At 34.2% G+C, this 24,477-nt stretch overlaps 1 protein-coding gene across 1 annotated transcript in view; it reads right to left on the bottom strand.

Annotated features, from left to right (window-relative positions):
• Positions 1-1,867: 1,867 nt before the first annotated feature.
• LOC126883840 (52 kDa repressor of the inhibitor of the protein kinase-like) overlaps positions 1,868-24,477 on the bottom strand; it is a 32,690-nt gene continuing 10,080 nt past the window's right edge. Inside the window, exons 2-5 of the mRNA XM_050649516.1 lie at positions 18,628-18,781; positions 17,777-18,540; positions 3,478-3,485; positions 1,868-2,187 (exon numbers count right to left, since the gene is read on the bottom strand). Coding sequence (XP_050505473.1) covers positions 1,868-2,187; positions 3,478-3,485; positions 17,777-18,540; positions 18,628-18,781 — 1,246 coding nt within the window. The remainder of the gene's footprint in view (positions 2,188-3,477; positions 3,486-17,776; positions 18,541-18,627; positions 18,782-24,477) is intronic.

Below are 24,477 nucleotides of genomic sequence, written 5' to 3'. Positions count from 1 at the left end.
ACATTTTTTTTGGTTAAAAATGAACACATTTACTCGCAAGTAACTCGAAAAGTATGGACTTAGTGAAAAAACTCTATAGAACAAAAGTTACTTAGAATTAGCCATTTTATCCAATTCCGGACTTATTTTAAACGTATATTTTTTCACCCTGGAGAAAAAAATTTTTACCCCCTATTTTTCAATTTTTGTAAAATGGAGGGGATATAGAATTGTAAACTTTTTCTTATATAATAATAGACAATTTCAACTTCCTATTCCCAAGTTTTCATCCTTCCTTTATTTTTTTGGAGGTTTTCGTAAAATTTTGCGTTCCCTGATCGGGCTACTTAATAATGTTAATAGTTGAGCAAATATTCTTACGCTTCACGATCACTGAGCTGTAGAAGTGTCATATTTATATTTTATTTAGATCTTGACGTATTCAAACGTCTTTCATGAATCCTGTAAAATCAAATATCGAGTGGACACTCCTTCAACTTTAAATGAAAGTAATATCATCTAACGGTACTTTAAAATCGATTTTGTGTTTTGTGTAGATCGGTTGCGTTGCGGTTTACCAAAAAGGCACCCAATCTCTCGTATAACCTCAAATTACGAGGTTTTTTGGCAGACATCAGAAGCATTAGAAAAGAACCCGATAATCCGATCACGTGACGTGGAGCGGCGCCAAGCGTCCGCTTCAAACGGCCCAACTTACCAAAAATCGGACGCACGAAATGATAGAGCGCATCTTCAGAAACACGGCCCTAAAGGCCCAGGGGCCCGTAGCCGGGCAGACGGACTTAATTATTACTTACCTTTTCGTCTGCACACTCGAACGTGTGTTATTATATATTTTTTATGCCGGAAACCGCCGCTTTTTAATGTTTTTTCTTTAATTTTTTCGAATTCGAATGCTAGCATTGTTTTAGAGTCGTTTCGAGGATTTTACGAGATGTCAAACCGAAGAGGCAGATGTTCCATGGTGTATGAGGGTTGATCTGTCATTTTAGTGTCATCGTGCAACCCCCTATAATTACTAGACTCAGAATTAAAAAAAGTTCTTCGATCTATGTTACAGGGTCAGATTAAATTATTGACTAAGGAGTGCAATCATTTTTTATGTGAAATATGAAGATATATTAGTAGATATATTGCGTGAAGACAATATAAACGACAATGGAAATCAAATTAGGGGAACACGGGGCGGAATGGCACGTCTAATTTTGATGCCTTGGCTAGTCAACAAGTTTTTATTAAAAATTAAAACAAACTGCAGAAATTAATTAATCAATTATTCTAAAAAACAATAAATAGAATAAAACTTTAGAAAAACCAAGATAGTTGACAATTTCACTTGATACGAAAAGTAGTTCACTTTTCCCATTCCGCCCCGTATGCGGGGGCAGAATGGGATTTAATTTTTTTAATAGGTTTTAATGAATACAGTCATAAGAAAAGCATGGAAAAAAGTATAATTAGTGGGAAATAACTTTATTAATATTACGCTTAACATAATTTTTAATGTGCACATAATTCACAGATGAAAACTGATTCATCATCCTCGCTATCTACGTCTGCACAAGAATTATGTGCCCAACTGTTGCACGATGAGCATGCTACCCATCCTTCATTGGAAGTTGAATAGAAGTCCTGGCAGTATAAACACTCGGCATCATCTTCAGTGTCACTGGAATCAGAGTCTCTTGTCTTGTCTTTCAGACCTTTATTTAACAACACCCTCTTCTTTTTAACCACCTTCTCTTTAGTGGCTTTATTCCGTCTTTACTGAAGCTGACTTTTCTTTTTACTCGCTCTACTTTTTTAGCCGCCTTAGTTTTTGTTTCTTCCTTGGCCTTTTTCAACTCTTCGAAGTATGGCGATAAAGTCAGAATTGCTGTTTTTCCTTTTTTCCGAGAAGTTCTTTTTTATTCTGTTCCACTTTCGGTATCGGTAGAACATGTTGAGGAGAAGCAGTCGGAAATGACGTTAGGTTACTTGGAATTTGAACAGGATCTGGCATCCATGAACACTGAGGAAGAATTGGTATGTGTTCACCGTTAGATGCTGGTATTTTAGAGTTTGTTCCGATGAGTTCAGTAGTGACATCATTTTGACTAGTTTGTTCCTCCTCAGTTACTTCATTTGTCGTTGACAAATCATTTGCATTACTGGGCTCCAAATTATCATCTATTTCTATTTGAATATCTGTTGGTGCAGATGGAAGGAAATCGTCTTCAGTAAATGCATTAACATCTAGAGGCCAAATTCCTGTTTCCTTGAAGCCGTTCAGTGCTGTTTTCATTATAGCTGCATTAATAAATGCAGTTCCAAACAAGGATGCAATCTGAAATAAAGTCACTACTTTTCCAGGGTTTGATCTTAACCATCTTCGCACTTCGAACAGAAGTAAAACAGGAGCATCTTTTGTGGCCTTAGAAAAAAATATAAATTTTTTAAACCAACTGACAAACCGTTCGGTTGTAACCCATCCTGAGTCAGAGACTTCTGCGCAACCTCCAGGTGGCAAACTCAACGCAAACTCTTTGCTGCTTCCGTTTCCTGGGGAAAATTAACATCGGGGCCATGTAAGATCCACTGGCAGAAAAACACAACTCCATAGTCATAGTTTCACCTCTCTCAGACGATGTTAGCGTGCCTACCTGCCGTTTCCCTTTCGTTGCTAAGATTTTAGAATGTCCTTTTGTATTCATGCTAATGCCGGTCTCATCACAATTGAAGATACGATCAGAAGTCAGTTTATATATCAATGCATTCTTTTAGAAGAGATTGGAATTGTGCTACAGCTACCCGATTAAAGCCCATCGCACGAGATCCAGAGGTTGTCTCAGGTTTTCTTAAACTTAAATCGGGATGTTTCTTCAAAAAGCCATTAATCCAATCTTTCCACAACAATTCCATTGCGGTGTGCTAACTGATACGCCAGCCTACGTAAATCTTTCATGGATAATCCAAACAATCTTTTTTCCATGTCTTTAACGTAATTAGCAAGTTCTAACTCCTGCTGTTCATTGAAAATACACGTAAATTTTCCTGATTGTTTGTTAATGCGAAATTCCGGACTATTCAGCTTTTTCTTCACATATCTAGCCAATGTTGATTTTGGTACACCAAATTGAAACGAGGCTTTGTCTAAACTTATATTACCGTCAATTACTGCGGATATTGCCTGTTCCATAGAATCCATACAGGCCAACTTTGTCTCTCTGTTTTTCTAACATAGTTTCGCACCATCTGTAACAAGAAAACTTGAAGGTAGTTTTTTCTTAAGCAACAAAAGATAAAGCGGGGCGGAATGAGACACGTCTCATTCTGCCCCGTACCGTTCTGCCCCGAAGTTCGTTATTTTGAATTTCAAAGTTTTGTGAGGTTATACAGCAATATTTTAAAGAACTATGGGTGTCTAAAGCAAGCTAAAATGTCTATTTCAATAGTACGTAATGCTGAATAAGTAATAAGAAAAATTTAGTCACTTACCTTCAAATCTGAAATGGACAGAAAATGCAACAAAACAACTGAAATTCACAAATACGATATAAATACCACCCTTGCTTCGCAGTGAACAATGACGACCACCAGTTACAGAACTACTCATCGGAGCGTAGCTTACTACCAAACACCGTAGATGGCAGCATAATACACACGTCAAAAAATACAAATCTCATTCTGCCCCGCCGGTCCATTCCGCCCCGTATTCCCCTATAACATGCCGCAAAAATATTTTTCTTCTAGTGCCGACTCCACTAATGAAGGTTGGCTACAACCATTGCAAATTCGTCTCTATCTTCTGCTTTTCTGAAAAGCGTCTGTGTGTTTAATCCGGTCCAGTCGCGAATGATTTTCAGCCTGGATATTAGTCATCTACCAGGAACCCTTTTTTCTTCGATTTTACCCTTCATTATCAGTTGGAATAACTTATACATAACACTTCTAAATATGTGCCTCAAATATTCTGTCTTTCTGCTTTTAATGGTGGTCAAAAGTTCTCTGTCGCTTTCCATTCTTACAACAATAATTTGTTCATAGTATGATTGGTATAAGGTATTTCTGACGATATCACAGTTGCACTAAATTCCAATAATTTTTTTCATGTAGTACAAAAAGCAAACTGTCTTGTAAAAAGTATGACTCATTACTGTTTAAATAATGCCCTAATCTTAAATGGATCAAAGACCAATATGGTAACCTTTTCACCTTCTACTATGCAGATGAGTCCATTAGTAAAACTTGACAATGGGTCAGTGGTAAATAGCCACTCCACTAGGTTGTTAGGTGTTTACCTGGATTCTAATTTGTCTTGGAGCTCTCACGTTGATTATGTAGTGGGAAGATTGTCTGTGCACTGTTATGTTCTATGGCAACTCAGGAATTTTGTCTCCCTAGATATCTTAAAACTTTACTATTTTGCTCATGTACAGTCAATTTTGCAATATTGCTTGGTTTGTTGGGGAAATTGTTCGCGAATTAATGAGGTGCTTGTTCTTCAAAAAAAAATTATTCGTACCATGACGTTTAGAAGGCGCTTGGATTCCTGTAGACCAGTTTTTAAACAATTAAATATTTTAACTGTAATTTCACTGTACATTTTCAGTTGTGTTGTTTATGTAAAGTCACATATATGCAATTTTATTAGCAGAAGTGATGTTTCCTTAAAGAGTGGCTACAATTTTCGTTACGGAAATGATTTGGTGACCCCTGCTCGCCACTTGACCGTTGTGGGCAAGGGTCCTTACCCAACATGCATTCGTTTGTATAATAAATTGCCTAATTATGTTAAAGAGTCAAATATTTATGTATTTAAGAGAACAGTTAAGGACTTACTTCTGGTAAACACTTTCTATTCGTTAGAGGAATACTTGCAGGCATCTTTTTAACAATTTGTATGCTTTTGTGTATATTTTATATGTTTTTATGTTAACTGTTTTTATGTACTTATAGTTTTTACTGATAGATTGTATTTGATGCATTTCAATACTTGTAAAAGTCAGATGAAATAAAGATTATTGATTGATTGATTGATTGATTTCCAAAATTCTCCAAAAAAAGCCACATCTCACGAGTTTCCAGGTTTTTCACTAATTCAACATTAACAGTCCAACCTTCGGCATTATAAAGAAGAATATATTGAATATAACATTTTACTATCCGATATCGGATTTGCAGATTGAGTCTTTGGTTACTCAGACATTTCTTCATCTTCAAAAAGGCTCTTGATTGCTCTATTCTTGATCAAATTTCTGATATTGGATTTAGATTTTCAGTAGATTAGATTATGTGAGGTCGTTAAGGCTATGGAGCCTCTCAGCACTTCGACCTATAAAGATCTTTTGTGCATACCTTAATCTAAAACTCTAGGATGCCAATACTTCTGATGAAATTGATTAGCATCCTGGGTAACTTGTTTCCTATGTCAGAGGGCGTTAGGGTGACCTCTTCTAGGAATTTTAGTCGTTTGCAGAACAGTGCTACGCTATTGCATAGTATGTGTTCTGCCGTTTTTTTTTTCGTTGTCACAGAAGCGACAGTTCTCACTATCTGAATTGGCTATTTTTTTGAGATGATATCTCAGAGGGCAGTGACCAGTGAGAAGGCCAGTGACCATTTTCATATCTTTTTTACTCATGTCGAGAAGGCGGTTTGTTGTACTAGGCGACACCTTTATGAGCCTTTTTGCTTGCCTTTGTCCTGGTGTGTTAAACCAGTATAGTTGTAATGGATTGAGTTCCCAGGTCCGTAGTTCCTCTCCGATGTGGCTTTTTGGTAGTCCACAGAAGGGTTCTGGATCTTGGAATGGGGTATAGGCCCCTTCTTTTGCTAGACTATCAGCTTCCTAATTTTCTGCAATTTCGTTTGTGACCTGCACCCACATCAAAGTTACTTTGTTGCGTTCCGCCAGCATCTTAAGGGATTGTTTACATTCCCAAACCAACTTTGACTCACAAGTAAATGACTTTAGAGCCTTTAAGGCAGCTGTCTAATAAAATGAACACTTTTGCACTACGAGTGTTTCGGTTGAGACATTCTTGGGCACTAATATGTATGGCATGTATTTCTGCCTGAAAGATAGTTGGGGCGTTTCCAAGAGATTTGGGTAGCCTGAAATTCGGCTCAGTAACTCCCACTCCTGCCCTTTCATCTATCTTAGATCCATCCGTATACCATACGAGTGAACCGTCCTCCAACTTCGGTTCAACTGTTTCATCCATTTGGTTGTTTTTTATGACCACTTCAAATGGTGTTTCGCAGTCGAATTTTACTGGCATGACGTCTGTCAGCTTATCCTTAGAATTCATAGGAATTTCTTCCAAGATTTTAAGATAGCCCACTAGATCGCCAGGTTTCATTATTTGCGCCTTCCGCAGCTTTAAGGCGGTAGTTACTGCCTCCCTCCTTATGCAGAACTGCAGGGGAGGAAGGTTCAGTATGGCCTCTAATGCTGCCGTGGGGCATGTTGACATTACCCCTGTGATTCCCAGACAAACTAGCCGCTGCACTTTTTGCAGCTGGTTTGCTGCTAGATTTTCAGTAATCCAAACTCCTAATGATTTCATTTTGTCCACTTGTTCAATATTTTCATCTGGATCCTTATTATGACTTTACCCGTCATACTCATAACCATGTTTTTTTTTGTTTTCCTTATATTTAATGTTAAACCAACCTTATCTCCAGTATCAAAAATTGTGTTTAGTACGTGTATGGAGACGCTTTTACTTTTAGCCACAATGACTGTATCTTTAGCTTAACGAATGTTATTTATATTTTCACCATTTATCTTGATCCATTTTGTACAGTTTTCAAGTGCTTGTGTAAATAAATCTTCGGAGTACATATATATTAAATAGTAATGGTAAAAGTAGACTTAAGTGGCTGATGTCAGATTTTTTCCCATCTCAAAAAACAATATCTTAAAATAATTGTTTTCTACTGCTAATACCTTTGCTTAATTAAGTATGACTGTATTTGTTACTTGTTACTATGACAAAGTTACTTGTGGTTAGTAAACAAGACGTCGGCCCTATGCAACTAATTGTCAATGATGAATCAATAACAAAAGTTAACCATTTTAAATACCTAGGATGTTGGATAAACGAGACACTAAATCCGGATGAAGAAATTAAAACTCGTATAGAAATTGCAAGAGGAGCATTTATGAAACTTAGATCTATTCTGAGCAACTCTCAGCTGAACTTACAACTAAGAATCAAGTTCCTAAAATGTTATGTGTATCCTGTATTACTATATGGATGTGAAACCTGGATCATGAAGGTTAACATGATGAACAAATTAGAAGCCTTTGAGATGTGGTCGTATCGTAGAATGCTCAGAATATCTTGGGTTCAACGCATTTCAAACAGAGAAGTCTTAAACAGAGTAGGTCAAGGCGAAGGTGACTTAATGAAGATGATAAAAAAGAGAAAACTTGAATATATATATTAAATATATATATTAAAATATATATTAATATATAAATATATATATTAATATCTATATTAAAAAAGAATTTAATGAAATCAAAATCGACAGTAAGCAGAATTTTAACTTTAAGAGAGCCAACTTTATAGAACTTTATAATGAACTCTATTTATCTGACTGGTCTTTTCTTTCCACTGATCTTGATATCAACAGCAACCTAAATGCCTTTTATCAGTATATTCACAGCATCTTCTCTAAACATATTCCTCTTAAAAAGAAGCAAACTAAACGTTATCCGATTTGGTTCAATGGTGATCTAATTAATCTTCTGAATACTAAAAATAGAGCTTGGAACGCGTACAAAAAATCTCGTAATATTCAAAATTACACTGAATTCAAGAGAATTCGTTCAGAATTCAAATACTTTAATCAAATAATATACAAGCGTTATGTGTCTCAACTAGAACTCAATCTTAAACAAGATCCTCGTAGCTTTTGGTCGTTCATAAACTCCAAGAAAACAAATTGTTCTATTCCTGAAACTATGTCGTATAATAATATAAAGCTAGAGACTTCACAGGATATTGCCTCATCATTTGCCGATTTCTTCTCAAAGTCATACACCGATATTTCTCCTCCCGACCATATCACTCCCAAATTAAATACATATATTGCCGAACAATTGCACATTCCCGCTTTTACAAAATCTGAAATTGAACAGGCCATAAGGAAGATTAAGCCGAACATGACGATGGGACCAGATAATATTCCTGCATTTCTCATAAAAGATTGTGCCCACGTATTTTCAACTCCTCTCGATCTTTCCCACACAATGGAAAGTTTCTAAAATTGTCCCTGTGTTTAAGAAAGAAAATCGAACTTCTATCCAAAACTATAGGCCTATTGCTATCATATCCAACTTTAGTAAAATTTTCGAGATATGTATAAATAAACACCTTTACACCCACATTTCACCATTCATAGTTCCCCAACAGCACGGATTTATCAGTGGTAAATCTACTTTAACAAATCTTGTTAATATCACTCAATTCCTGTGTGAAGCATTAGACAGAAATGCTCAAGTCGACGTCATATACACTGACTTTTCCAAAGCTTTTGACCGCTTAAGTCATAAAATTCTACTGAATAAGCTCAGTTCTATTTCAATCACACCTACGCTGTTACAATTATTTAACTCTTATTTTACAGATCGATGGCAATATACACAAATTAGAGGTTTTAAATCAACCCCTTTTCCTCAGTTATCCGGAGTACCTCAAGGTTCAATTGTAGGGCCGCTATTGTTTGTGATATTCGTTAATGATATTGTTGATGACCTAGATGTTCATTCACTAATTTATGCGGACGATTTAAAATTATTTTTTGAAATTAAGTCACCCTCCGATTGCATTAGACTTCAAGAAAATTTAAATAAAATCAGTATATGGTGTGACACTAATTTTTTGCAGCTAAATGCGTCTAAATGTAATGTTATGTCTTTTTCTAGAAGCCCTTCTCCAACACACTATGATTATCATATACATAATACTTCCATTTGTCGCCCCTGCTCTGTTAAGGACCTGGGGGTCATATTTGACTGCAGACTATCATTTGTTCCACACATCACTAATATCGTTGCGGGTGCGTTTAGTACTCTAGGTTTCATTTTACGAAATGCGAAAGAACTTACCGATATTGACACTTGCAATTTTTTATATTCATCTCTTGTTCTCCCCAAACTCGATTATGCATTGATAGTTTGGTCTCCAATTTATCAAAATCACACAACTGTTTTGGAATCAGTACAGAGGCGGTTTTTAAAAAGTATGCACTTTAAATCCACTGGCATTTATCCTGCTAGGGGATTTTCTGAAGAGCTACTTCTCGATAAATTTAAGATGCAAAGTCTTCAGCGTCGTAGAATAACTCAATCTTTATGCTTTTTATTTAAAATTATTAACAATCAAGTAAATACTCCTGAGTTATTGCAACTTCTTAATCTCCACGTACCACGTGTTGCTTCTCGTACTTCACAAACGTTTTATGTTAACAGAGCCAGATCAAATATTTTGGTGCAGTCACCTCTAGTACAAATGCAAGCTCACTACAATGCGAACTCTGATCTCTTTGACATCTTCAATTCTAATTTACGCATCATTAAGAATACTGCTAACGATATTAGGTTGCAACCAGTCACTTTTTAACATCTTGCTGTTATATTATATATTTATTCTGTATTTTTGTATTTAATTGTTTTACATACTATGTATTTTCTGTTTTTCTTTAATTACTTTATAAGTTTTTGTTCGTCGTTGTTCGTATGTGAGTGTGTTTTTCTCATTTTGAGTTTTTTCACACACTTACATATAAACGGCGTTTATGTAGTCTATGTATTTTATACTGTTTTGTTGTTATGTTTATGATCTGTAAACGGTAAATTTACTAATACGCTTAATACACTAACCCAGATTGTAATTGGTCCAGTGCTGTTATTTGGGTACTAAATAAATAAATAAATAAAAAAATATCTGGGGCATATAATGAGAGGTAGCAGATACATGATGCTGCAGTTAATACTCAATGGAAAGATCGACGGAAAAAGAGGAATTGGTCGAAAGAAATATTCATGGCTCCGAAACCTTCGTCAATGGACTGGCTTATCAGCAGATCAATTGTTACATGCCGCACAAGATCGAGAACGATATCGGCAAATTGTTATGGAAGCTACCCACGCCTAAAAATTTGGGCACGGTACTTAAAGAAGAAGAAGTATTTGTTAACATGGGTAGCTATATCTACAAATATCTGGATGTTTGCTCGAATCACTCTTGCGGGAGGTAATACTGTCCCTTAATCGTCTTAAATAGTGGCCAATGTATTGCATTGGCAACTAGAAATTCCAGAAGATTACGTGCATATCAGTTATAATGGGTACTAGGTGCTCCAAGGGTCGGTTCTTATGTCATATTTGTGTTTAGGAACCCTAAAACCCGTCCGAGTAATCTCTCTGTATCAATTTAGTGCCGAAACACTCGAAACTCCAGTTGACGTGCCTTAGCACTGACCTTGGGCACCAGGTACTCCGGGGGCTGGTTCTGATGACGTATTCATATTCACTGACCTTAAAAACACCCTGAATAACAAAATCTGGCTCTTAATATACTTATTTTAATATATTTATGCACTTTTTGATGCATTTTATGCACTTTGAAGTGCAACTAAGCGTTTCCACTCATTTTTGTATAGTAGACTCTATTCTTAATGTCATTCTGAACACAATACAAAAAGTTACAAGTCTCTATAATAGGTGCTGTATTTAAAAATCGATTTATTACGGTGTTCTTAGTGCTAAATGCCCTGATCTATGTAGCAACTTTTGTTAACCATCTAACGAATATAACTAATTCGAACGTATCTAATAAATTTTTGAATAAAAAATGATTCTATCGATATTCTACCCAAATAATAATGCCTTTTATTTTCTAACAAATGGAATGTTGTTTACACCGTTTCGTAAACTACATCAATACCTACGAAACATTATAATTTTAAAAATCCATTTTTTAACTAGCTGTAGCTACTTCGGTTTCTGTCGGTTTCGGTTAACCGCAGATCCTTCAATGGAAAAAATTAAATTGATTTTTACTGTAAATTTCTATGCACGCTTTTTATCTTCTTCGCCCATCGGCAATTTACAATTTGGTTTTATTTAATTTAAAACTTTAATTGAAATAGCATGTAAGGCAAAAATAGATTTATGTTTTGCTTAAAAAAAGTTTTAAATTCTCATTTTTCGAGTTAATTGGTTAAAGTGAAATAATATGTTTCTAATTCATTCACGAAAACACAGATGTTTTTAGTTTTATTTTAAAAAATATTAGAATATTTGTTCGTTTTTATGGACACATCATGGTATTCGAATAAGTTAGAAACATACAATGTTTTATATAGACAGGAATTTTAATCAATTTTCACTGCGAGGATGGGAGTTCCCACAAATCAATGCCAATAGGATTCGTATTTCTTGCAAAATATTTCTTTTATTTATTCCTAAATTGGAAATAAATTCTTATTCTTCTGGTACATCACGCTTAGGTACAACGTAAGAATCGGTATAGACATTTATTTGTATTTTTCGTTGGTTATATGAAATATTATGGGGTTCTAATGGGGAGTGATTTTAGGTCTGGATCCCGCGTATGAAAAAAAAGTTGATTAATAGCAAGGTGAAAATTTGTTAATAGTTTAAGGGTGTCTAGTCGGATAAACTTTAATATATGGGAACACTGGAACAGGGGCAGTTTTAATTGTGGAACAGGTTAAAAATTTGGAACGGTCACACCACCACGAGAACGGCACATGTATTTTGTCCGACAGAACAGACTTAAACTCTTCGAACAGAGATTAAACTCTCATGCAAAAATCAGTCTGCTATTTATCACCAAATGGGCGTTTTAATGAGTGGAACATGTAGAATATGTCAAATGACATGAATTATGGCAGGTGATAAATAGCAGTCTGATTTTTGTATGAGAGTTTAATCTCTGTTCGGAGAGTTTAAGTCTGTTCTGTCAGACAATATAAATGTGCCGTTTTCGTGGTGTGACCGTTCCAAATTTTTAACCTGTTCCACAATTAAAACTGCCCCTGTTCCAGTGTTCCCATATATCAAAGTTTATCCGACTAGACACCCTTAAGCTATTAACAAATTTTCAGCTTGCTATTAATCAACTTTTTTTTCATACGCGGGATCCAGACCTATTTGTCAATAGTATTGGAGATGTTAAGTCACAATGACGACATCTCGTGGATTTCGGCGGAACTAAAATTGAGGCCATTTTTTATTGCCCTGCTATAATGGGGATTTTTAATGTCAAATCGTTGTTAAAATCGTTGTCAGTATTTTCGAAAATCAATAAAGTGAAAAATTTAGTAGTCCCATCGATTAATCTACCAGCATCAGTAGAATCAAAAAGAACGTGTTCGACCTAAATATACTCCAAATATTCTGCAACACAACATACAAATAAGGATAAATCAAGATCTTCTCCAAATTCTTAAGTCTATAAACGAAAAGTTAAACGTTCCTGTTCTGTCTAATGCTGGTGTAGTTGAGTTTTATACGGATGATAGTGGTTTTTCTTATGTATTCTACATACACTCGTTTGACTGATTTCCAATTGACTCGAAATTTTTCACGTACTAGTATTTGGGTTTTCCGTAACAGAAAGCAGGACATCAAGTTCGTTAACGTCATTAAAAATAAACGGTTTATTTTTATTTAACTTTTCATACCTATGCAACATTACCAGTAGCACGGAATCTATCGAGAAATCTCTCAAAAACGTCCTTTTTTGGGTGTCTTCTATCAGGATACCTTTAAGCGTAAACTTTAGAAGCTAAGAGACAATTTTAAAAATATTCCCCAATGAAAAGTAACATGTCGACTCTTTCATAGATGTCGCTATTATTCATTTTTAGGAACAATTACATTTGAATTTAACTGGCTCTGTCAAAGCCATTTTTAAGCAAAAAAAAGTTTGAATATCATACACCGATGTTTATAGTTTTAATAATTACCAGACCGTACTGTCATAAACTGACAATGTCATACAATGACATTAATTAACTACATCTTTTGTTTTAAAATCGATTTACAGATTAAGAATTTAAATAATTGTAAATTACGCAAAAACTATGACACCTAGGTATAGGACATCCATATACCATTCGAAAGAGGTGAATTCTGCAAGACATCATACAAATAAGAACACTTTTGATAAAAGGTTTGTAAGCTTTTAATTAAATCTTTTGTATTAAAATTTATTAATTATATTGATTTTCGAAGATACTGACAACGATTTGACATTAAAAACCCCCATTATAGCAGGACAATAAAAAGAAAAAAGGCCTCAATTTTAGTTCCGCCGAAATCCACGAGAGGTCGTCATTGTGACTTAACATCTCCAATACGAAGAAAGTTTTTTAACGAAACAAAAACACTAGAAAAAAAGCAGTAAGAGCTGTTTGCAGCAAGCTTTTTTTTTTCTAAAAAGCAGCAGCTGATGAAAAAAAAGCTGCTAAAAAGCAGCGGCTCTAAAAAGCTGATGGCTCTAAGAGATTGTTTCTCTACTCCAAGGTCTATTGCAAATCAAGGTTAATGGAACATGGAAGATCAATTCTTAAAAACTTAAAATATAAACCATAAACAGGTGCTGTAAATTTTTGCCTTTCCCCCGAGATCACCAGATTTATCCCCAATTGAACACGTATAGGACGTGATGGACCGGAGACTTCTTAATTTAGAGCATCCTTCTCAAACTGTGGCAGCACTTCGGGAGGATTAATTAGGGCATAGAACGAGATATCCCAGGACAATATTGTGCGATCCTGATGGAAAGATTTCAACATAGGGTTGGTTCTTTGGTTTTATAAAGGTGGTTTGACACCGTGTCTTTAAACAATTTAAATTAGTGAAAATAACAAATTAATGGAGATAATCTATTCACAAAGAGGTCCACTGACCGTTTAATAGCGGTACTTTCATCCAGACTTCCGAGAGCCCTCGATTTCATTTATCACCAACAATTGCGTAAAGCCCATAAAAAAGAAAACTTTACCAGATAGGTTTTTAAAACACCGGCACACTAGCTAGCCGCTGTCGAGCAACTGATTTCTTGCCTTTTTCAAAAAACACAAGGCTTCACTTTTTGCGCTAATTTGAAAATGAACCTCTTTTACATCGAGATAGTAGGCAACCACGAAAACAAATAGAGTGTTGGACTGGTTGCCTTCCTCGTATGAATAAGTTAAAATTATGGGGACCTACACAGAGGAGAGGAATCGAGATAGGACGACCTTGAAATTTGTGTATAGTATTTTTACTACAAAAACGTTATTACGTAGGTCAAAATTTTTGACGTAAGAGAACTGTCAAAACATTAGAATGTGACTTTTCATTATTGCCGTGTTTATAATAAACATAGCAATAATGAAAAGTCACATTCTAATGTTTTGACAGTTCTCTTACGTCAAAAATTTTGACCTACGTAATAACGTTTTTGTAGTAAAAATACTATACACGATTTTGCCTGTTTGCTTGGTTTCTCGCTAGGGCGGCGGTGGTGGCGTAGAGATAGATGCTAGTTTTGCATTGGAGTGAATGTGAAAATTTCGAAATTAATTTATTATTCGTAGTTAATGTAAGATTACTGTTTTTGGTGGTTAATATTATTTAAGTAGGAGTGCCAAGAAAGCTTAAACTAAAAGAAATTGCTTCGTACCGGGATTTATATCCAGTTATCGTTCCGATAAAAAATTCAAAAGGGAACTTAACGAAGTTAATACAAGACTTTTTATAAAGATTTGTTATGTTATTTATAACGTTCACGGATTATATTCGCTTATATGTTATTTCCTTCAGTGTAAATAAAATTTGTGTCTTACCTATTATTGGTTTTTATTTTAACCTGAAAATTATAATGATAATAGTAAGAGGATCTTGAAAGTTTTTCTGTCGAAACAATGCATTTTTTTAAGACAAAATATTTCACAAAAATTAACACAATTTTATAAAAGCCAGACTGTCGTTTGTAGTTAATTTACATATTTTGTATTTTTATTAACTAAATTTAAACATTTGTATATAAGCTTTCAGAATATAAATGAAATGTACAAAAGAAAAAGCATTTTAAATTTTGATAAAAAGAATAATTCAAAAAAATTTGATCAATAAACTTCAAATAATTTAAATAACTTTTTAAACTTTTTAACTTTTTAAAAACAATTAAGTACAGTTAAGTTCAATTTTTTCAACTAACGAACTTTTTGATATCAATTAATTTGCAGTTTAAATACCATTGGTATTGTCCTTTTCATGAGCATTTTTCAGTGCGTAACAAATGATAGGAAAAAGGGTAAGTCCGTGATAATATACATTTTAGTGACAGTACATTTTACTTAAATCTGACACTTGTCAAGTTTTATTTTCAATTTGGAATAAAAACAAATCAAATGTGTTTCTTGCATTTATTAAATGGTATTTTCTTTGATTTGTATAGTCTTATAAATTATACAGATTATATTTGTAATATTATTATCTAATAAAAAAAATTATTTTTTTATTATGGCGCGTATTATATTATGGCTGTAATCACGGACGTGCCTTTTTTCTGTCACATACAATTTAATGCGTTAGAAAGAAATCGAAAAACTGTGACGCACTGAAAGATGATCATGAGAAAAAGAATATATAAATATGGCAGTTAGATAATAATGGGACAAAATATTTCCGCTTCAAAATAAGCTGTCCCACATTAAAGTAATGACAAATTTAAATTTGATGTCACTTCTCCATCTACAATGGCATAGAAAGAATACACTTTCTACCACACGTCGATATGTTATAAAGTAAAAATAATTTATTTTTGGCAAAAAACATATTCAGCACTAATAAACCAATAAATTAATGTCTAATTACGCTAAAAACATTAATAAAATGAGTTAAATATTAAATAAGTCCATAAGAGCTAATGTATTTGTAGCACCTATTCGAACAATTGTGCCTCTGGCGGCCACTGCTGAAAGCTGAATAAGAGGTTGAAAAGTTAGCCCACAAACGATGCATTGCATTTCCACTCCTTATAGGTCTTCATAGTTAAAATTAATGAAAAATCAATAGATATTGGCCATCTAATTCGAAGCTAGCCCAGGCGCATCAACACATTATTAACTGATTTACCCCTGTAAGTTGTTTCACACATATTGAAATTTTGATTGTTTATTTATTTTACTCCTTGTATAATTATGTAAAATATTTTTAAAACATAATAATATTTATATAATTGGTCTTCTTGGACGGATTTCTTTGTCCTTCACAAAAAAAACTGTATTATAAGTACAATGAAATAATGTTAGATTTTACATCTCGATTTTTTGTGTTTTTTGACAACGTCCAGAAAGCCACTGCGCATCCGCTAGGAAAAATATTCTAATTCGGATTTTTTGCACAGTCTTACTCAAAAAGGACTCCTTTTAACAAATTTGCATGTTGCCAGGACCTAATGGTGGTCAAAACTTTTTTAAACGTTTTTTTTTTGTTTTTTTCCTAAAATTATTTTTTTTGCATGGAAAAAAGTTTTTTTAGGTTTCTTGGATCATTCCAAACAGAAAAGGTCTTTAGTGACCTTTCTCTAAAAATGATAGTTTTTGACATATAAGCGATTAAAAATTGAAAAATTGCGAAATCGGCCATTTTTAACCCTCAAAAACTATGTGAAAAACTGAAAATTTGAATGTTACCAAGGTAGGTAGATATTCTTTAAACATCAATTGATGAAATTCCGAAGAGTTTTTTGCAACACAATATTCAAAACTCCTTTGTGTTTTAATTGCTAATCAAGCGTGAGCGACACTATTTTCCACCGACAGTATGGTGCAAATGAAAGGAATTAATTCGTTATTTCGTAAACCGGCGACTTTAAGGAAAAATCCCGAAACAGGTCGATTTTTATTTTTAAGTTATGATATTGTGGCATATATGGTATACTAGTGACGTCATCCGTCTGGGCGTGATGACGTAATCGATGATTTTTTTAAATGAGGATAGGGGTCGTGCGGTAGCTCATTTGAAAGGTTCTTCAATTCTCTATTCAGTAATTTAAACATTTACATAATTATTTATACGGGGTGTCCTTCTACTTCTTTTTTTGTCAAATAATTTAATTAATTAAAAATTTTTTGGAGACCCTGTATAAATAATTATGTAAATGTTTATATTACTGAATAGAGAATTGAAGAACCTTTCAAATGAGCTAGCACACGACCCCTATTCTTATTTAAAAAAATCATCGATTACGTCATCACGTCCAGATGGATGACGTCACTAGTATACCGTATATGCCACAATATCATAACTTAAAAATAAAAATCGACCTGTTTCGTGATTTTTCCTTAAAGTCGCCAGTTTACGAAATAACGAATTTATTCCTTTAATTTGCACCATACTGTCGGTGGAAAATAGTGTCGCGCACGCTTGATTAGCAATTAAAAAACAAAGGAGTTTTGAATACTGTATTGCAAAAAACTCTTCGGGATTTCATCAATAGAAGTTTAAAGAATATCTACCTGCCTTTGCAACATTCAAATTTTCAGTTTTTCACATAGTTGTTGACAGGCCCGTGCGCAGAATTCGTTTATGGGGGGGGGGGGGGGTTTGACATATGTGTATCATGTTAGGTTATGAAGTTAATAAAAAATAATAAGAAACTTTTCTTATAAATGAAGACATTTTATTGTGTCTTGGTCTTGACTTGATATTCAGTTATTATATAATAAATTAACTCTGCGAGGTGTAGAAAAAAACTTCTCCAAAACTCTTTGCGGATCGACCTCGACATCGCGATGTATATTGAGCGAAGCTAATCCGTTCAGCCGATCTTCAGACATTGTTGACCTGAGGTAAGTCTTAAGGCGACGCAATGTTGAAAAGGAGCGCTCATTCGTTGCTGTCGTTACAGGCAGAACTGCCAAAATGCGAAGCATTTGATGTACATTTGGAAACGCATCTCCATTGCACACATCAAGTGCTTCAAGCGAATTTTTAACGTTCTTTCCGGCGATGCGTTGACGCCAAAGTTTGACTTCGTCTACCCAGATGTCACGGGAATCATCCCGAAAAATTGAAGAGTATGGTTCAAACAGTTGAGCGCAGGATTCTTCATTGAAATTCTTCATTTTGTTGGGGAAGAGGCAAGCAAAGTTTGATAAAATTTTGCGGTGATTCAAAAATCGATCTTGTATATGGGTCAGAAACAAATCAATGTATGGGATGTAAATCGTTATGCGAAAATAATCTTGAACTGAATCAGTTTGTACGTTGGAGCGTTGAGTCTGTTTTGACGCGAGCCTTGGTTTCCGCAGTTCGATGTCGTATTTTGCGCTGATTTCGCTCACGGTTTTGAAAATTCCTCTGAAGTCCTTTTCGGCGTTTTCTCTTCTTTCAAGCAGGACTTGTTTCGCAGCATCAGCCAGTTCGATAGCCTCGCCAAGATCCTGGTTTTCGGACTGAAGTACTCGACTGAGAGACAAAGTCAAAGAATGTACTGAGCTCAAAATATGCATGGAGATCTGGAAATTAAATTCAAAGAATGAAGAATATACAAACATCTTATAATAGAGAGCTGGTAACGTGCTAGTGTGAGTCTTGAATTTTACCTGGAAATTTGCAGTTTTTATTGCTGAAAGAAGTTGGAAAGCTCCAGATGAAGTCGTCGGATCCTTCCAGGTGGTCGAAATCACATCAAGAGCGCGAATTACTGCTGGCTGTAAGTGCAGATAAGTTGCGACAGACTCGTGTTGCTCTACCCATCTGGTTTTGCAAAAATTAACATTAATTTTATAAAAGTCAGACTGTTGGTCTGTAGTTAATTTACATATTATATTTTTATTAACTAAATTTAAACATCAGTTAGCCCACAAACGATGCTTTGCGTTTCCACTCCTTCTTACAGGTCTCCATAATCGATACTATCGATGGTTGCATTCACAATGACACTGATAATAGGAGGTAAAAAAGGCGGGAAAATTCAAAAAAAAACGTGCACAAGATCGAGAAAGTTGAGAATGTCGAAACAAAAATTGACAACAAAATATTTATTATCAAGTCGGTTTGACTTTCGTAGAATAAGGACTATTGCTAGTGGAAAATTATGTGGAACAATTCTCGATGGGGGGGGGTTAGAACCCCCAAAACCCCCCCTGCGCACGGGCCTGGTTGTTGAGGGTTAAAAATTGCCGATTTCGCATTTTTTCAATTTTTAATCGCTGATATGTCAAAAACTATCATTTTTAGAGAAAAGTTACTAAAGACATTTTCTGTTTGGAATGATCCAAAAAACCTAAAAAAACTTTTTTCCATGCAAAAAAAATAATTTTAGGAAAAAAACAAAAAAAAATGTTTAAAAAATTTTTGACCACCTTTTGGTCCTGGCAACATGCAAATTTGTTAAAAGGAGTCCTTTTTGAGTAAGACTGTGCAAAAAATCCGAATTAGAATATTTTTCCTAGCGGATTCGCAGTGGTTTTCTGGACTAACAACCTTACACTAAAATCTATTTTTTTTCCCCTTTGTATAATAAATAATAACTAACTATATCTCAATCTGTTTTAAATGAAATTAAATTTTTTTCATAAGTTTGACGCTTTTACAGGAATTGGGCTACTGTATTGTGGGGTAAGAACTATCTACCTACTCTAACTGATACTAATCTAGCTAATTTCATTTCATGGTTCGGTGATACGAGTAGTTGAGTCTATTATATTCGTTTTCAAGTACCTATAACAGTATAATTTTGGAGTAGATGAGGGAAACTTCCATTTTAAGGGTGACGCACTAATAAAATTCTTTCTTAAATTTATAACAGTATTCTGATGTAAATATTCTAATCTTCTTCTTCTTAGAACCCATCTTCTTATTCTTCTTCTTCTAATCTTTTTCTTCTTCTGTACCGTTAGAGGACCCAAATCCTCTAAATTCCTCCTTCTGATACATTTCATGAATTTGGACTGATGCTAAGCCTTACATTTTAAGTTGACTGTAGTTACAGAATGTAACTATGTTAAGCCCTACATTTCAAGTTAACTGTAGTTACATTCTGTAACTACAGTCAGAGCCTGTAATAATTATTAAATTTTATATTATTTGTTATTTCATTATTTCGAATACTTTCTCTCTCATACACCGATTATAATACTGCACATAGACGCCATCCCCCAGCGGCAACTTTAGAATCTGTGCCCTGTAAATGCTATTATAAATTATTGTAACAATATACACAATGGTAGGGGTGCTCAAGAGGGGATTTTTGCAGTTACTCGGGCGCGTCAGATTATCATATGGGGAGAAACTTGGTACCCTGCAGATGTACCTCTACCAAATATTGGCTCTTAACACAGGGGAGTTCGATAAGGGGGGCCCGAAAAAAAAAATCTATCCTTAAAAATATTCGAAATTGTCAGATTAAGATAAGGTATGTTAAGTACATGCAAAATAGTGTATATTTCAAAAATCTGACGATTTGAGCGGGGCGTAACGAAATGGGCGAGTCAAAAAGTTTCACAAAAAAGCTAATATTGCCGCGATATTTCACAAAATAAACATCAGATCGAAAAACTGCAAAATACACTTATTCTATATTTTTGAAAAATCTATCGAATGGTACTAAACACGACCCCCCACCGAGGTAGGGTGGGGGTTACTATAAAGTCTTAAATAGAAGCCCTAAATTTTTATTGCAGATTTGGATTCTTTATGTAAAAATAAGCAACATTTATTCGAAACATTTTTTCGAATTATGGATAGATGGCGCTATAATGGGAAAAAACGATTGTTGGAAATGGAAAATTAAATTAAAAAATGGCAAGTCCCCACTAAAATGGAACATTTTACTTAACTTTTTTTGGTTTTAGGACCTAATAATCACAACCCAATAGGTCCCCACAGCGCTCGAGTGACTGCACATTTAGCACACTTTGCTCCCCTACCAAACAAAATTTTCCCGTAAGTAGCTTTAAAGATATTTGTCATTTTAGTTTTTACACTATTTTAGACTGTATTTAGGTACACAAAGGTATATGATATCGTCGAACAAATCTAAAAATATTCGCGGTATATTCAAGAACTAGGAACTACACAATAGCAAAAAACAATAATCCAAATTCCCGAATACCACAAAATAGCAATATATTTTAAGAAATCCAACTTGTGTGATGGCTAAATGTCGTGTCAAAGCTGAGTTAGGGCGATGCAAACCGGAAACCGTGACTGTGGTTCCTTTTCCTGCCGCAAGGGCGCGGGAGTGCAGTTTGATCCCGCGATGCGGTCTTTTCGTGGCAATTCTGCTGAAATAACAGTGGAAAGCAGCGATTGGTAATTAAAAATAAAACACAAAGTAGGCAGACATTGGAGTCGAATTTTAGATATATATCATCGTACGAAAAATATCGGTACAAGATTCTCGATTCCTGTGTAATAAAGAACATTGTGAAAATACATATTAACACAAAAGGACTGCTTAAAAATTGATAATATTTTCAAACTAATGTTTAATAAAATATGTAATGCTTGATGCATTTTACAAGGAAAATTGAAGGAAAAAGGGCCCCAGGACGAATAAGAATATCCTGGCTTGCTAACTCCAATAGGAAGACGTTCGGTGGGAAGACCACGAAAACGATGGAACGACAACTTACTAGAGGCACATTGAAAAAACAGACAGTCACAACTATTCCGTATTGTAACCAACAACTTCATCACAGCCAGAACGATCGCCAACGTTCGGAACGGACAGACACCCTAAGAAGAAATGGTTGAATTCATAAACTTTTCTGTCGATATAATCGGTATATTCTTTCGGTACATGATATCTTTTGACAGTGTATGTATCTACTGGCTTTCCTCTATAGCAGTGGCGTGCTGGCCATATAAACGAAACGGTGCAATCACCGAGAGGCTGCGGCCCCTTGAGGCCGGTCAAATAAGTATTTTTCAAAAAAATTTTAGATGTAACAAAAATTTTTTTTAAATTTATAGTCGAATGATATTAACAAAACATTTCAAGAAAATTTAAATCTTTTTTAAATCTAACCAGCTTAAAAACCGGGTTGGAATCATTCTCACCTGGGCAAATTTTTGTTTTGGTGTTAAGCTCACAAACTTAGTTATTTGTGATGCTACAAGTGAAATAATTCTATGGTTCAATTTTTAAATAGGAGGAGTGAACTCAAAAGACAGATTCACGCCCAATAATGTCACTATAAAAATAACCAAATTCATCTTCTTTTTTGGTTGATCATGTCGATCTTCGAAGGTAATCCATAATAAAGCAACTGTTTTTTTTTATATAAAAGCAGACTAAAAATCTAAAAATTAAAGGAATATGGCAGAAAACACAAAAAATCGCCGATATATCTTAATTAACCTATGAATTTTAGATGCCATTAGTGTCAAAATTTCATAAATGTCAATAGTGTTAAAATTTTATAATTTATTGGAGTAAACTTGCTTATGGTTGAACCAAATTACAAACAAGCATTACGGCGCGGTAAATTTGAATCACTGCTCCTATTTAAAAATCGAGGTTTAGTATCAACAATGTTTAGACTAGACTATTAAAAATGTTATTGCTTCTTTTTTTGAGATAGTCATCTGCGAAAGGAAGTTTGGAAAAATAATGCAAAAATAAAAGACTAAATTTAGTAGGAGATACTAAATGGTGGGCTAAAGACCACTCTTCGTAAAATATTTGGAACTTTCGAAAATAATTCAGAAAGTTTATTTGTTAAATTAATTTTAAGTTTAGAAGAGATTTATTAATACCAGTGGTAATGACAACGTTTGTTATTTATCTAAAGCTCACTTGCAAAATATAACGTTCGAAAAAATCCTGATTGCTAAAACCTTTTTGAGGATATTTACTATCACAATTCCAACTGAAATAATCGACGAATTTGCTCAAAAATGTTAATGCGGAAATTATTGACTGACATTTAATTGACAGGCTATTGCGTTGTATTAATATTTAAATATTATTATTAAATTAAAGTACTTTTACTGTACTACTTGTATTTGTACTCTCTTGTATAATTTATTTACTAAAATTCAATTTAAAGCATAATTGAAAAATTCACAAAATTTTATTTTCCTTTTATCTTAATTATACTAAAATCGTATATATTTATTCAGGAAATTATGGTTTCTGCCTTACTGCAAACAATATTGTCATTGTCATACATGTGATAATATTTATTATTTGTAAGATTGCTTATTTTTTAATAAAAAACAGTGCATATTCAAAAAAAATTCATTGAATTCAAAGTTTTATGTTTGATTTAATAATAATTTACATTTTTGTTTTATAAATAATGAATAAAAAATCCTGATAATAGAAGGTAAACTGTGGATGGGAGGCCGCTTTTCTATAAAATCACCGGGCCGCTTGAAAAGTTCCAGCACGCCACTGCTCTATAGCCTCTATTATAATGTCATTCAGGGTATTGACATTTTTGTCTGTGTGTCGAGGTATGTGTAGACTTCTTTAGATATGGTTCCTAGTTTCCATTCGAACTCTGCCATGTCCATCTCCGATGTTGTTTTTGCAGAAGAAGCTGTTCATTTGGAACCATTTTTCCACCAGGAAACTAAATAAAGTTTGATTGTGTCCATTCCTGTTTCATAAACCAAATTTTTCCAGTGATGTTTCTGGCTTATCTGCCTATCTCCCGTTTTGGGTTAAAATCACTTTAATATAAAATATATTTTATAAATATTTATTTTACAAGTTTACCCGAAAATATCTAATGAACGGTTCAATTTAGAACTCGAAAGACGAATGCTAGATGTTTCTAATTATCGTCTTATACAGGGTGATTCATTAAGAATATCCAATCTTTGAGATGTAGATTCTAGACCTCAAAATATTAAGTTTTAACCCAAATCATTTAAATAAAATGTGGGTCGTTACTGAGTTACAGGGTGTTTTATTTAAAAATTTAATAACTATTTTTACCCAGGGCTTTAAAACTATTTGACATATCCTTGTCATACTTGGCAGAAAATATAGGTACTGTATATCCTACTAAATTAAGATAAATAAACTTTTCTGGTTACTACCAGAGACGTACGACAGGGGAAAGTGAATGGTTGACCCTTCCCAAACCCTACGCCACTGCCGAAATTGCTATTTTAGCACAATATTTCGATTTTCCAATACTTTCTATGTAAGTAATATCCTCTTCATTTGTAACGTTAAAGTCATTAGTTTTCGAGACATTTCAAGTTGAAAATGAAACGGCATAGCTATTTTGATTAATGTATGGTGCTCCTTCATTTTTAACTTTAAATATCTCGAAAACTAATGATTTTATCGGTACGGATGAAGAGTATATTATTTGCATAGAAAGTATTGGAGAATCGAAAAATTGCAATAAAATAGTAATTCCGCCAGTAGCGTAGAATGTGGGAAGGGTCAACCATTCACTTTCCCCTGTCGTACGCCTCTGGTACTA

The sequence above is a fragment of the Diabrotica virgifera genome, chromosome 4 (genome assembly GCF_917563875.1).
Source record: "Diabrotica virgifera virgifera chromosome 4, PGI_DIABVI_V3a".
NCBI classification, from domain to species: Eukaryota; Metazoa; Arthropoda; class Insecta; order Coleoptera; family Chrysomelidae; genus Diabrotica; species Diabrotica virgifera.
The sequence above is the reverse complement of the archived record's forward strand: the minus strand, read 5'-3'. Positions and strand labels throughout refer to the sequence as shown.